We start from the raw sequence: 12,866 nt of genomic DNA, 5'->3' as shown, positions 1-12,866 counted from the left end.
ATGTGCAAGTGCTTGGTGGTGGGGGAGTTTATCCTGGCCAGGTAGCTTCTGCTTTCCACTCCAGACATAGCAGGTAACGAGGTAAGTGCTCAGTGCTCACAAACGTTACATAACAGCCAGCAGGGGCCAGCTTTCATTCCAATGTGATTTCACTAATTAGACCTGTACCTGTCAAGTAAACTACATTTATTCATTGGGTATTTAATCTAGGCCTAGCATGCAGACTGAAGGAGAGTCCGTTTAATTTGAAAACAACTGAAATATTTTTGGCTGTTTTTGGTTGGATTATTTATGTTCTATAATTACTTTTAACGCTCTCCGTGCTTTTTAATATTGAACTACGTGAGAGACAAATGGGAAATGGCCTCTATATAATAAGTCCAATGTGTGTGGTGTTTGTTTATTATTATCTAAGATTATTATAGGCCAGCCATGATGATGATAAACATGCTTCTTGAGTACGTAGTTGTGACGTCAGGGATGAATGGGAGCTATGCAGTGAAGGAATCATACAGGCAGTCTGAGGCAGACATTACATTTGGCAATTTGACAGATTTACACACGGACGCAGTGTGTACGTGGGATAACAACCCAGCATGTCAGTTTGCTGTTATTCACTACAAAATATGCATCAGCTGTAGCATATTTCAATCAGATACAACCCACGACAGAGTGTATAGTGGACCTGCGCGCCTCTGGACAGTGAAACGGTCTTCAATAACATTATGCGATGGATGAGGACGTTTGACGCGGCTCTCACCGCTGATTCATAAAGCGCTTCACTATATGGTAAGTAAGGAGGCTATGATGATACTATGTTTGGTTTTTAGCTCCTGGGCGAACCTCCATGCATGATCATGCGCATCCTCCAATAAGGCGCATTTTATTATGCTGCCTATATGTTTTATTTTGACTGTTCCCGTAGCCGTAGATAGTTCTATGCAGGCAGGTGATTCTGGATGTACAAAAGGCAGGCTGTGCGACAGTGGGTGAGTGGGCTGTTCGACATTCAATTCAAAATGTATTTTGCTGAAGGGCCTTATATATATAAAAGGCCAGTTGTTTTAAACTATAGTATACTATAGTAGGCTATGGAGTGTGTTTTTGTGCCCTAAATATCTCGTGGACATTTTTGGTTGCAAATTAATTAAGACAGTGAAAGTGAGTGGATCAGTAAATCGATTGTGTGCTGAGAGGTCACTGCTTTGATAGGCCTATCCATGATAATAACATTAGGCCTTGACTGTGTGTGTGTGTGTGTGTGTGTGTGTGTGTGTGTGTGTGTGTGTGTGTGTGTGTGTGTGTGTGTGTGTGTGTGTGTGTGTGTGTGTGTGTGTGTGTGTGTGTGTGTCAGATGTTGGACAATATGAGCCCAGTTGACTGGGGTCAGCTCAGCAGGATGTAACATTGGGTGTTCCTAATTAGATTTGACTGAAGATTGATAATATTAGGGACAGCGTTGGGCTTGAGGTAGGATCAGCAAATAGTGTGTGTGTGTGTACATACTGTATCTATTCTATCAAGTTGTAAACCTAATAGAACACTGGCTCCATGTACAGTTATACAACCGACCGAAGTGCGTCCATGGTATGTTTGGAATGTAACCTCTTCACATCAAGGCTGTCTGGCTGTCTTTTGTACTTACATTTTCAAAATGTAGTTTTAGTTTGTGCACTGGGATCACACTGAGCTTGAAAAATCATGAAATTGACCAGGAAGAGACATGCACGCATGCGCACGCGCGCACACACACACACACACACACACACACACACACACACACACACACACACACACACACACACACACACACACACACACACACACACACACACACACACACACACACACACACACACACACACACACACACACACACACAGAGAGAGAGAGTTTATTCAATGTGTTTATGTCCACACACAGGAAAAGCATACAGGGAGTCAGGGACACAGTAAGGTTACATCCACAAACTCATGGTGGATATGTCCTCATGATACAACACATAATGTTACTCAGCACTCCATGGGCACAAGTATAGTGGGGCTCCGCCATATAGAGACGGCACAATATACTTTGCCAGCCTTTTGGCCTCGTCTTTGTTGTCGAAACCCTCCGACAACCAGTCCGTGGGTATATCCTAGGCTGGATCACCAGACTTGCACTGCTGCTTGGTGTTAAAGCGCTCTCTGTAGTTGTTCTCATGGCATGGCTGGGAGTCCGTTGTCTCTAAACGAGAGGGCTAGGTCAGGTAGTGTTGGCTGTTTATAGACTCCACCGGTGAGCAGTGCCTTCTTGTATGCAAGCTACATAGTCCACAGAAGTTGCGAATGCATCCACTGCACCTACTATATTGACGATGGTAGTTACAGCGGAGCAGTTTAACGTCATGAAACACACACACACACACACACACACACACACACACACACACACACACACACACACACACACACACTGTTGTAATCCGTTCAGATCTAAAGGTGATGCAGAGATTTATCTCGTCATTTATTCAGTGATATTTGAATGTTATCACCCTATCACACAGACGACTGACATCAGAAATCTGCAAGGTGTTAGTACTTGGAGGGTGTTAGCTGTGTGTGTGTGTGTGTGGGGGGGGGGGTAATATGAAAGACAGAGACATGGAAATGTTATTCTCCTATTATAAGCAATATGAGTCATTCGTTTCTCACAGTCTTAGTCCTTTGGCAGTGCAACGCACGCACACGGGCACGCACACACAAGCCTACAGTGGGTTTCATGCTTTGATACTTTCTGCATAAATGTTATATAACTGCTCGTACGACTCTTCAGGACATCTTTGCATTGGTTTTCCACGCAGTCACGTCGATGGGCATGCTGGTCCCTCCCTTGACAACTGTGTTTGTCTGCCTAGCGTATCTATGGTTCCTGACTGTGTGTGTGTGTGAGTGTGTGAGTGAGTGAGTCCAATTGAATAGAACACACCCAGCCAGAGGGTCACCTGTCAGGAATGTGCTCAGCGTGTCATCTTGTGTCTGTGTTGTTCCATGCTCTTGGCGCGGTGGATTCCTAGAAAAGGATCAATGCCACACCTCCCTGCGTTACATAACATACCGAGTTGTACAGCAGTGCACACCTAGGTAGTTTACGTTGAACCAGTCTGCACATGATGGATGTTCTTACCAGAGCAGTTCATTATGCATGGATTTGTATTCATAGTTTTTCATTCTTGCTTTGTACATTTCAGTCCCTGAGGGAATGTATGTACACTGTTGAATTGTGTTGTTATCTTGTTTGAATTGCTTAAACAACAAATGCTCATGTTGTTTAAGAATAATGTGTAAAAGTAGCTCTTCTGAACCTCTCTGTCGACAGGTAACTTACAGTACATGGTCACCATGAAAGTGTCACTGTGTCATTCAGACTGTAACCAGTTCTATATGAATACACCCATCCCTAGTACTACTATACAAAACCCTATCCAGTTCAATATGAATTCATCCTACTAAACCAGTGGTTTTATACCTTTCTCGTATCAAGGTCCATTATTTATTCGGCATTTGAGCCATGGACCACGATGAGATTTAGCCTCTCAGACCCAAAACTAACGAATATTTTGTTATTGTTGGATAAGATTTTGTCCACAATTCCATGTTGTATTGATGTGTGGTACCATAGGAGAGATAACAGGCAAATAACAATAATTTGAAATTCTCTAATTGTGTAGACTTCTTTCATTGTTTCTTTAAAGCATTCCCAAAGATTGACTGATGCGGGGAAAGAAGTTAAAAGAAAACTTGAATGGAAAATCTTCTTGATTGTACCATAACAGCAGAATAATCTGTAATTTGTGAGTTTCCAAAAGTATTTCAATACATACAATACTTTAGACATAAGTGAAGGTACTTAGAAATACTGACTTTAGAATGTATTTTTAGAATGACTTTAGAATACACCGAAGAAAGCTGCTAAATTACTTAGAGTACTTGTAATTAGTTTACAATCTATTCAGGATTCACTCTCAGTAATTTCCAGTTCCTTGTTGTGCATTTATTTTCAATTAGAATGTACTTTGCGTGCGTGCGTGCGTGCGTGCATGTCTCTTCCTGGTCTATTTCATGATTTTTCAAGCTCAGTGTGATCCCAGTGCACAAACTAAAACTACATTTTAAAAATGTAAGTACAAAGTACATTCTCGCTCCCTGTTTCCCCCTTTTCTCCCACAGAAGACAGAAATGCAGTGTGTCCTGTTACCATCATATCCTTAGAGGGCCCGACCACATCCACCTGGGCTGGAAGCCTCACGTTGGTGCATTGTCTGATACCCCGTCCACCCAGCCGATTAAGTCCTAATCACTGACACCTGTGGAAGCATGGAAAACTGACCAGCTGCGAGGAGACAGACGCCAGGCTCCTTCCGGTCCGCAGCCATGGCAGGGTTCAAGCGCGGACACGATGGGAAAATCGCTGGACTGTATGACTTGGACAAGACACTGGGCCGTGGACACTTTGCCGTGGTGAAACTCGCCAGGCATGTCTTCACCGGGGAAAAGGTACACCTGCTCTAAACGTCTGTTTAAAATGTACTTATGTGTGTAAGCCCCAGCCCCCACTGCTCTGTTGGGGGGGGGGGGGTCAAAGGGTACAGATGACCATGGAACAATGTCAACAGGTGGCTCAGGCAAAGGTCTCTGTGGTTGACCCTTAACCATGTGAACCCTAGCGTCCCTATTCTGGGTATGACATTCTGCAAAAACAGCAGATCTACATGCTAGATCGGCTATTTTTGGCAAAGACATTTGATGTAGAGGGACGAAAGAAAGAAGTACAGACTCCTGCGGTACCCGGGTGAACAAAGTATATATATGGTTTAAGTGGTTATTAAATGGGATCAAGTACAACAGTTTACTGACTGACATAAAATGAAAATTAAATGTACTGAAATGTGCTCATAAAAACCCATTTCAATGTGTCATCTGATACCCCACACCCTGCTGTTATTGTGAAAATGATGCAGTTCGAAGCACATAACCATGCAGTCAGATGTTCAGAACAGATACACACACACAACCCACACACAACCCACACACACACACACACACACACACACACACACACACGCCGTTTTTGTAAAGTAAGTACCTTTAGCTTAGATAAGTAAAATGTATCACCAAAAATCAGGAGCTCCAAAAAGAAAATCCAAGCTACAGAGAGAACGAGAAAATGAAAGGAGCAGAGAGGTAATTGCCAAGTCTAGCCAAAAGAAAAGTGTGATGAAGCTCCAGCCGAAGCTGAATGTGCCAAACGCCAAAGGTCAGAGTAGCAAATAAAACATTAGATAGCTCACAGGGTTTTCTAAGTGGGGGCTGCCAGGAAGCGGAAAGGAGAGGAAATTGAAAAAATAATAAGAAGAATATTAAGAAAAATAATTTTAGTTCATAAGCTTATTTTATTTTAAGCCGTTTCACATTAGGGGGACTGTAGCTAGAGGGCTCTTGGCATGGGAAACCCTGCTTTCGGCAGATTCTAAAAAAAAAAAGCCTTCTAAATCAGTAGTTTATTACCCTTTCAAGATTTTTCAATTATTTTTCTTCAAACATAGCAAATGTACAAGTAAGTTTTTATGTCTGCTATTTTTGAATAGCCAACGCTAAAATCTTTTCCAGTTTGAATGGGTAAAAGTAACAGCATGATCACGTAACCACTGACAGTAAACTATATACAGTACTATAAACTTTACACTTAACTCTTTGACCGGAGTCCCCCAGGAGTCTATACTAGGCCCCTTCCTTTTCCCCTCTTCCACTTTTCGCTGAAAATAGCTGGGAGGCTGATCGCTGCTGCTGCATTAACGACTCCTCCAGGCTGTTCAGTGGGTTGTGGAACTGAGAGGAATAGCGTGTTCCTCCACATGCGTCATATCATGTCCACCCAGTGAAATTCCTCAATGTGGATTGGAAGAGACACATGGTTGTCGATAGCCTCCCACCTGACCATCTGTAGTGGTTGGCACTAGTGACAGTCAGGGACTACATGTGAGGGGGAAAACTGAATTTAGCAGAATGGCTAAATTGAGAGAAATGGGTTGTAACAAAAGTAAATGTATTATTCCACTTATGATTGAATGTCTTGCCAAAACCGTAATTCGTAATGGCTTGCCAGGCCCCAGCGTTAATTAATAGTTAGTTAGTTAATTAGTTTGTTAGTTAATAGTTTGTTAGTTAGCTAATAGTATTACATGTGAATGGGTGAATCTACCCATTAGAAGGGAATGAAACGCAGAGATACAGAAGTTTTGAATCATTTTTGAAATACAATGGGCCTCATGCGCCAACCGTTCTTAAGAAGTTCTTAAGAGGAAATTTGTTCTTAGACCCACTTAGGAAGTTTTTAAGAAGGTTTTGGGATCCCTCAATGTTTTCTTAGCTGTAATTTGTTCGTAGGTAAGAACAGAATCTACGCACACTGTGGAGCACTCTTAGGGTGCCTTTTTTGTTCTTAAGTGCAATCTGAAAACAAAGGAAAAACAGCGCCCTCTGCATGATGCTCAAAGTTTGGTCTGAGGACCTCAAAGGGTCCTTGAGGAAGTTCCAGGCAGTCCACGGCAAAATATGGAACATTTTACCACTTTAATCCCATTTTATACTTTGATAATAGCCAATCTACAAGCTCACAAACGTGTCCCATTACTGCCCATTTTGAGCTTGTAGATCGGCTATTTTCGAAACATTTTGATAAATCTTCAAAACATTTCCCTAGCAGAAAATATTTTCATATGGGGGTCTGCAGAATGCATGTCAATTTGGGGGTCCTTGACATGAAAATGTTTGAGAACCACTGGTTTAGACTTTACAACCCAACCCAAACAAACACACCATACCCACCACATAACCCCCACCCCACCCGCCATCATCCCCCCCCTTTACACCCCCACCCCGTATACCAACAGCCACCACCTCCATTTTCCTGTAAGCTTCCTACCTGTTAGCCCCCCTATCCCACCCCTTGCACCACGATATCACCCTCAACACCCCTATTTCCTCACCATTACATACCAAGCAGTTGCTGCCTTAAAGCCCCTCCATATCCATGCACCCTCCAGTGCTAACATGTTTTATATCCACTACTATCCACTACTTCTGAACATGACATATGGATAATATGATAATTTCAGCAAATTTACATTGATGTCTAGTGGTGAAAGTTGACTATTGTGAGATAAATAATAAAATACATTCATGAATATTGAAAATATTGAAATATTGAAAATATGAACATTTCTGTTCACTTCAGTACCTCCACACCACAGTACTATTGCTTTTTAATGTTTGGAGTCTGGTGTTCCACCATATTTAGACTTTAGTTTAGGTATTCTTGACTTCACTCAACTATATTTCTGTGTATGAGGTCCTGTGATTTCTGTGTGCTGAAATCACACACAGGTGTGACTGCAGGCAAGGCCATGGAGTCATGCAAAAAAACACCCACCTGGGTAAAACACAGGTAGGAAAGTGAATTCCCAATGCCTTATATGGGATTGTGGGGCGGTTCCCTATGGTAATTAGGATGCTAATTAGGATATTTGGGGCGTCTACCTATGATAATTTGAATGAACTGGCACACCCCTTCAAGTTACGAGGATTTGGATTCATCATCATAAGAACATGCTTACGAACAATTCTGCCTACTTAAGAACGTTTCATGAATCTGACTGGACTTCACTTAGGAATTCACTTAGGAAGAAATGTAAGAGGAAAAGTTAGGAACTTATTGGCGCATGAGGCCCAATGCTCTTTATAGAAAATGCAATATGTTGTTTTTGTCTGACAATGTGTGTTGAGGAGAAAGGTATGGATTATAGCATGGCTGATATGACAATATGCACCTTGCAGGTGGCGGTGAAGGTAATTGATAAGACCAAGTTGGACCCGGTGGCGCGCAGCCACCTGTTTCAGGAGGTGCGCTGCATGAAGCTGGTCCAGCACCCCAACGTGGTGCGCCTCTACGAGGTCATCGACACGGCCAACAAACTCTACCTCATCCTGGAGCTGGGCGACGGAGGAGACATGTACGACTGCATCATGAAGCACGAGGGAGGCCTTGCCGAAGAGGTGAGTGTGGCAACACTGGGAGTAGCGTAGAGTCAGTGGTTTGCAACCCTTTTCGTATCAAGGCCCATTATTTATTAGGCATTTGAGCCACGGACCAGCATTTGATGACATTTAGCCTCGCAGACCCAAAACTAAAGGAATATTTTGTTATCGTTGGATAAGGAGAGATAAGTTGATCAAAATTATTCAACATCCTCTAATTGTGTAGACTTGTAAATTCAGTAGTAAATGCTGTAACTCTTGAGAGCGTAAAATGAAACTAAATGGACCCGGTCCATTTGGTTTAATTTTACACTCGGGTCCATTTGGTTACCAACTCTCCATCATTTAGCTGGGGACCACCTGGAACCCCCTCAAGGACCACTGGTGGTTCCCGGACCACTGGTTGAAAACCACTGGTGTAGAGGTTCCCAAACCTTTCCTCGCCGAGGAGGACCCCCAAAAAGAAAATATCGCCGAACTCAGCTTGTAGATCAGCTAGTTTGAAAGAGTCTGGAAATAACATACCGGTACCCAAAATAGGGGCCTTAATTTAGCACAACAATCTTATAACTTGGATTTGAATTTGGATTGAATATTTGTATTTATTTATTTAGACGTACTTCAGTCAGATAACTCACGAATAGATTGAACAAATATTTATTATAGAATGAGTATTCATATAATATTATATCTTGGTGTTCGGCTCTGCTACATTTTCTCCCTGCTCGGCACAATTATATAGATAGATAGATAGATATACAACTAGAAAAAGTGCAGGAGGAGAGGATAGGAGTGTGTGTGTGATGTTTGGCAAAATGTTTAGGAGCAATATAAGTGTGTGTGTGTGTGTGTGTGTGTGTGTGTGTGTGTGTGTGTGTGTGTGTGTGTGTGTGTGTGTGTGTGTGTGTGTGTGTGTGTGTGTGTGTGTGTGTGTGTGTGTGTGTGTGTGTGTGTGTGTGTGTGTGTGTGTGTGTGTGTGTGTGTGTGTGTGTGACGCGGCTTGGCCTGTTGTAGCGCCACCATGAGGCTGATTTGAAAACTGTCAAGTGGCATTTCTTCCAAAGCCTAGTGGGAATATGCATGCATAGTTTCACCACAATCGGACGCTGTGTTGTGTAGTTGTGGCGATTTGTACAAAACGGGTACAAAGCGGGCTACTCCTGAAAAGTTTAGAAGCCAATCGTAGCCTGAGAAATCTGAAAGACCCGTTTCGTTGAATGGATCTAGAGAGACTGTGTACCAATTTGCGTGATGTTTGGATAAAATCTGTAGGTGTACTGTCCAAAAACTTGTTTTGCACAAAGCGGCCTCCTGGTGGCGCTATAACAGGCCGTTCTGGAAATTTTGGGGCAGAGGTTCATCGTTGGCATCCAGGGAGTGTGTGTGCAATATTTGGCATCGACCGGGTTAACGGTGCCGGAGATTAGCTGTTCACAGACGGAAGGACGGACGGACGGACGGACGGACACACACGCACACACACGGACACACGGACGGACGGACGGACGGAGTGCAAAACATACTCTCTCCCCATGCCTTCGGCCTGGTGGAGACAATAACAACCCCCCCCCATGGGGAACAGAAATAGCAGAGCCCACTGGTGGTGGCAACGACAACCAGGAACCATATGCAGGAGGAAGGCAGGAAGAATGTAGTCTTAGGTGAGCTTAAATACCCCGCCCAATTGGTCAGCTGATTGCCACATCAGCGTACGTACAGCGTGTATACACACCACATAGTAATGCAGCGTATTCACCCCTCGAGTACATCTGACTGAACTAACTCCGCAAGCTACGTATCACTTTTTTAAATCTTCCTCCAAACGTGTGGCGTAGTGTACTCAACTGTATATATGCACATACTAGTTTTAGCCTGAGAGAGTTCCATCACTCCCCTAATTCTCATCATCAATCATTCTCCCCCCCAGGAGGCTAAGTGTTACTTTGCCCAGATCGTCCACGCCATCTCCTACTGCCATCGGCTGCATGTAGTGCACAGGGACCTGAAACCAGAGAACGTGGTGTTCTTCGAGAAGCAAGGGCTCGTCAAGCTCACCGACTTTGGGTTCAGCAACAGGTTCCAGCCAGGAACCACCCTCAACACCTCCTGCGGCTCCTTGGCTTACTCAGCCCCTGAGATCCTGCTGGGGGACGAGTATGACGCTCCCGCCGTGGGTGAGTGTGTGTGAGATGGAGAGAGTGTGTACGGGACAGAGTGAAAGAGACCAAACGTGTCCAAACGTGTGTGTACAGTATGTGAGAGAAGGAAGAGACAGAGAGAATATCAGCGTTACGTAGATATTTTTTTAAGTGATTTTTCGACGTGTGTGTGTGTGTGTGTGTGTGTGTGTGTGTGTGTGTGTGTGTGTGTGTGTGTGTGTGTGTGTGTGTGTGTGTGTGTGTGTGTGTGTGTGTGTGTGTGTGTGTGTGTGTGTGTGTGTGTGTGTGTGTGTGTGTGTGTGTGTGTGTGTGTGTGTGTGTGTGTGTGTGTGTGTGTGTGTGTGTGTGTGTTCCTTTATGCTGTGCCTGTGACCGTTTTCACCACTCTTTGACGTCACTTTGAGTCCATAGTCCAGTGTGTGTTCCCAGTAGAAGAAAACGGAACGCAGTGTCCTCTGATAGCCCTACACACAGACTATGTAACAGATATGACCTATTGTACATCTTGGCAGAGAGACGGACAACTTGACACACTATCAGCCAGCTGATAGGATGCAAGGACATGTTGCAAGGGTACTGTATGCCAATGTGTTTATAAACCAGATTCTATCCATGCAATAGAATACCTCCATAGCACTTTAGAAGTAGGACACCACACAGTTTATCCACATCAAGATTTAATGCTTCATCCCCTGGCCTATACTGTACAGATACAGAAGAGTAACTTTCTTTGGTTTGCGTGCGTGCATGCGTGCGTGCGTGTGTTTCTCCACAATTTAGTTTAGTTATGCCAATTATTTCCTCCATGCACACATTTCTGTGTGTTGTCAATGCTGTTGTATTGTACTGACTGACTCACCTGCCAGTGAGGATCCCTCAGCAGGAGGATGTTAGAATCTCTGTCCTACTCCTCCCGCCCAACACTCCCCACTGACAGGTGCCGCCCCAGACCATAGGATTACATGCAGCATCATTTATCCTCCTCCTCGCCCAACTTCCCTCCCCTGAACACGGGCTGTGTTCGTATATAAGAGCCTATATGAACACAATTATAGCGTCTATACTGTAGACACTCACCAAAGCCGGATGCATCACTGTGGATTCAAAGCCCCAGAGTCCGTGGTGGTGGACAGCTACCTTTACCACTGCGCCACCCGAGCGCCTGTGTGTGGGATGTTTTTAAATAATATAATAGTGCGTGTGTAAGATGCTGTGTGTGTAGTTCCTGAGAAATGCGAATACATGTGTGGTTTGTGCGTGTCATTAATTAAATAAATGCTGACTGCATGTCAGAGCAAGGTTAAATTTGTAAACCCTCTATTCTTAGTATATATTCTTAGTAATAGTTGACCAGGGTCAGCTCGGCTCTGTATTTGGTTGGTGCCCCCCCCCCCCCCCCCCCCCTACACCAAATCTCAAAAGGTTATAATTGTCTGCAAATATCCCCCCAGAATAGGGCCGCTACGGTTCATGTAGTTAAGTGATTGTCTTCTGTGTGATCCTCAATCCCCCCCTACCCTGTGCTCCTTCGCTCTCCCTCTGACAGTGGTGCTGATCCTAGCTCTGCCACAGTTGACGTATTGAAATTGAAATGTAACAGAAAAGAAATAAAACAAACGTGGAGCGTGGAGATCGTTCTGACGTTCAGAGCGGCGGAGAGATCATTCTTCCCTAGCTAGAGGCCTTTGTATTACAGCAAAAAATATAAAAGGAGAGGCGCAAGAGCACAGCAGCAGAAGCGCATTCCATTTTTTCTGACTGAGTGGATAAGCTGTGGCTATTTTCTCCTGTCTTTATCTGCCACCTCAGTTTTTTGTGTGTGCAGAGCAGATGAGCTGAGCAACGGCTGCAACGTGTGTACGTGTGCGTGTGTGTGCATGTGCGTGTGTGTGTGTGTGTGTGTGTGTGTGTGTGTGTGTGTGTGTGTGTGTGTGCGCAAGCAAGCAAGCTACAAATAGCGTGCAGGCATTGGCCGGCACTGAATATCTGAAGTCAGCTGTCCATTTAAAAGCCCAGCCTGAGCACTTGACCCAGATTACAATAGTACAATAGTGCATGTATAGTACTGTACATTTGTGTATACTATATGGCAAAATCCTGAGTGTTTAATCTAACTGATAGCATCAAAAATCGACTACTTACCAGTTACCACGCTTAATACCCTTAATTCTCTGGAATTGATTGGGCATGCAGGTTCACATGTCTGAATGAATGTTTGCTCTGTTGTGAACATTGTAAGGATGTTGCATTCATCCTGGATGTGACATTGTGTGATTGTTGCTTTCAGTAGAATAAAATAGATGAATATGGAATCAGCAGAACCTCAGCCGGGTGTTCAGTACAACACAGTCTTTGGAGGCTTCATAGTCACCGGGCCGAGTGTGATAGCTGCCATTATAATTCCTGGGTGGCTGTTGGCTGTTGGGGTGTGCCAGTCAGTTGCCAGGTAGTGCTATGCCTGAAATACTGCTAGATTTTACAGATACACGTCCTGTCCTTTCAGAGCTCCCCATGAGATGTGCTTGGTTGATAAAGAGGAGTGGTAAACAAATCCAGTTTGGCCTCCTTGAGCTTCTGCCGCATTCCTGTGCGCTAAAGGAGAGGACTTGCTATTTAGTTCCTATCGGCAGTG

At 44.0% G+C, this 12,866-nt stretch overlaps 1 protein-coding gene across 2 annotated transcripts in view; it reads left to right on the top strand.

Moving 5' to 3' along the window:
* Positions 1-492: 492 nt before the first annotated feature.
* LOC306938143 (SNF-related serine/threonine-protein kinase-like) overlaps positions 493-12,866 on the top strand; it is a 31,171-nt gene continuing 18,797 nt past the window's right edge. The window contains exons 1-4 of one of the 2 annotated variants that reach the window (XM_079522160.1): positions 493-789; positions 4,209-4,535; positions 7,875-8,093; positions 10,003-10,249. In XM_079522160.1, the coding sequence (XP_079378286.1) occupies positions 4,413-4,535; positions 7,875-8,093; positions 10,003-10,249 (589 nt within the window). In that variant the 5' untranslated portion in view covers positions 493-789; positions 4,209-4,412. Of the gene's footprint in view, positions 794-4,208; positions 4,536-7,874; positions 8,094-10,002; positions 10,250-12,866 lie in introns of both variants that reach the window. The other variant, XM_079522161.1, reaches the window with a different exon arrangement.

This window comes from Electrona antarctica (assembly GCF_951216825.1).
Source record: "Electrona antarctica genome assembly, chromosome: 15".
Taxonomy (NCBI): Eukaryota; Metazoa; Chordata; class Actinopteri; order Myctophiformes; family Myctophidae; genus Electrona; species Electrona antarctica.
Note: the sequence above shows the minus strand (reverse complement) of the source record. Positions and strands in the feature narration are given on the sequence as shown.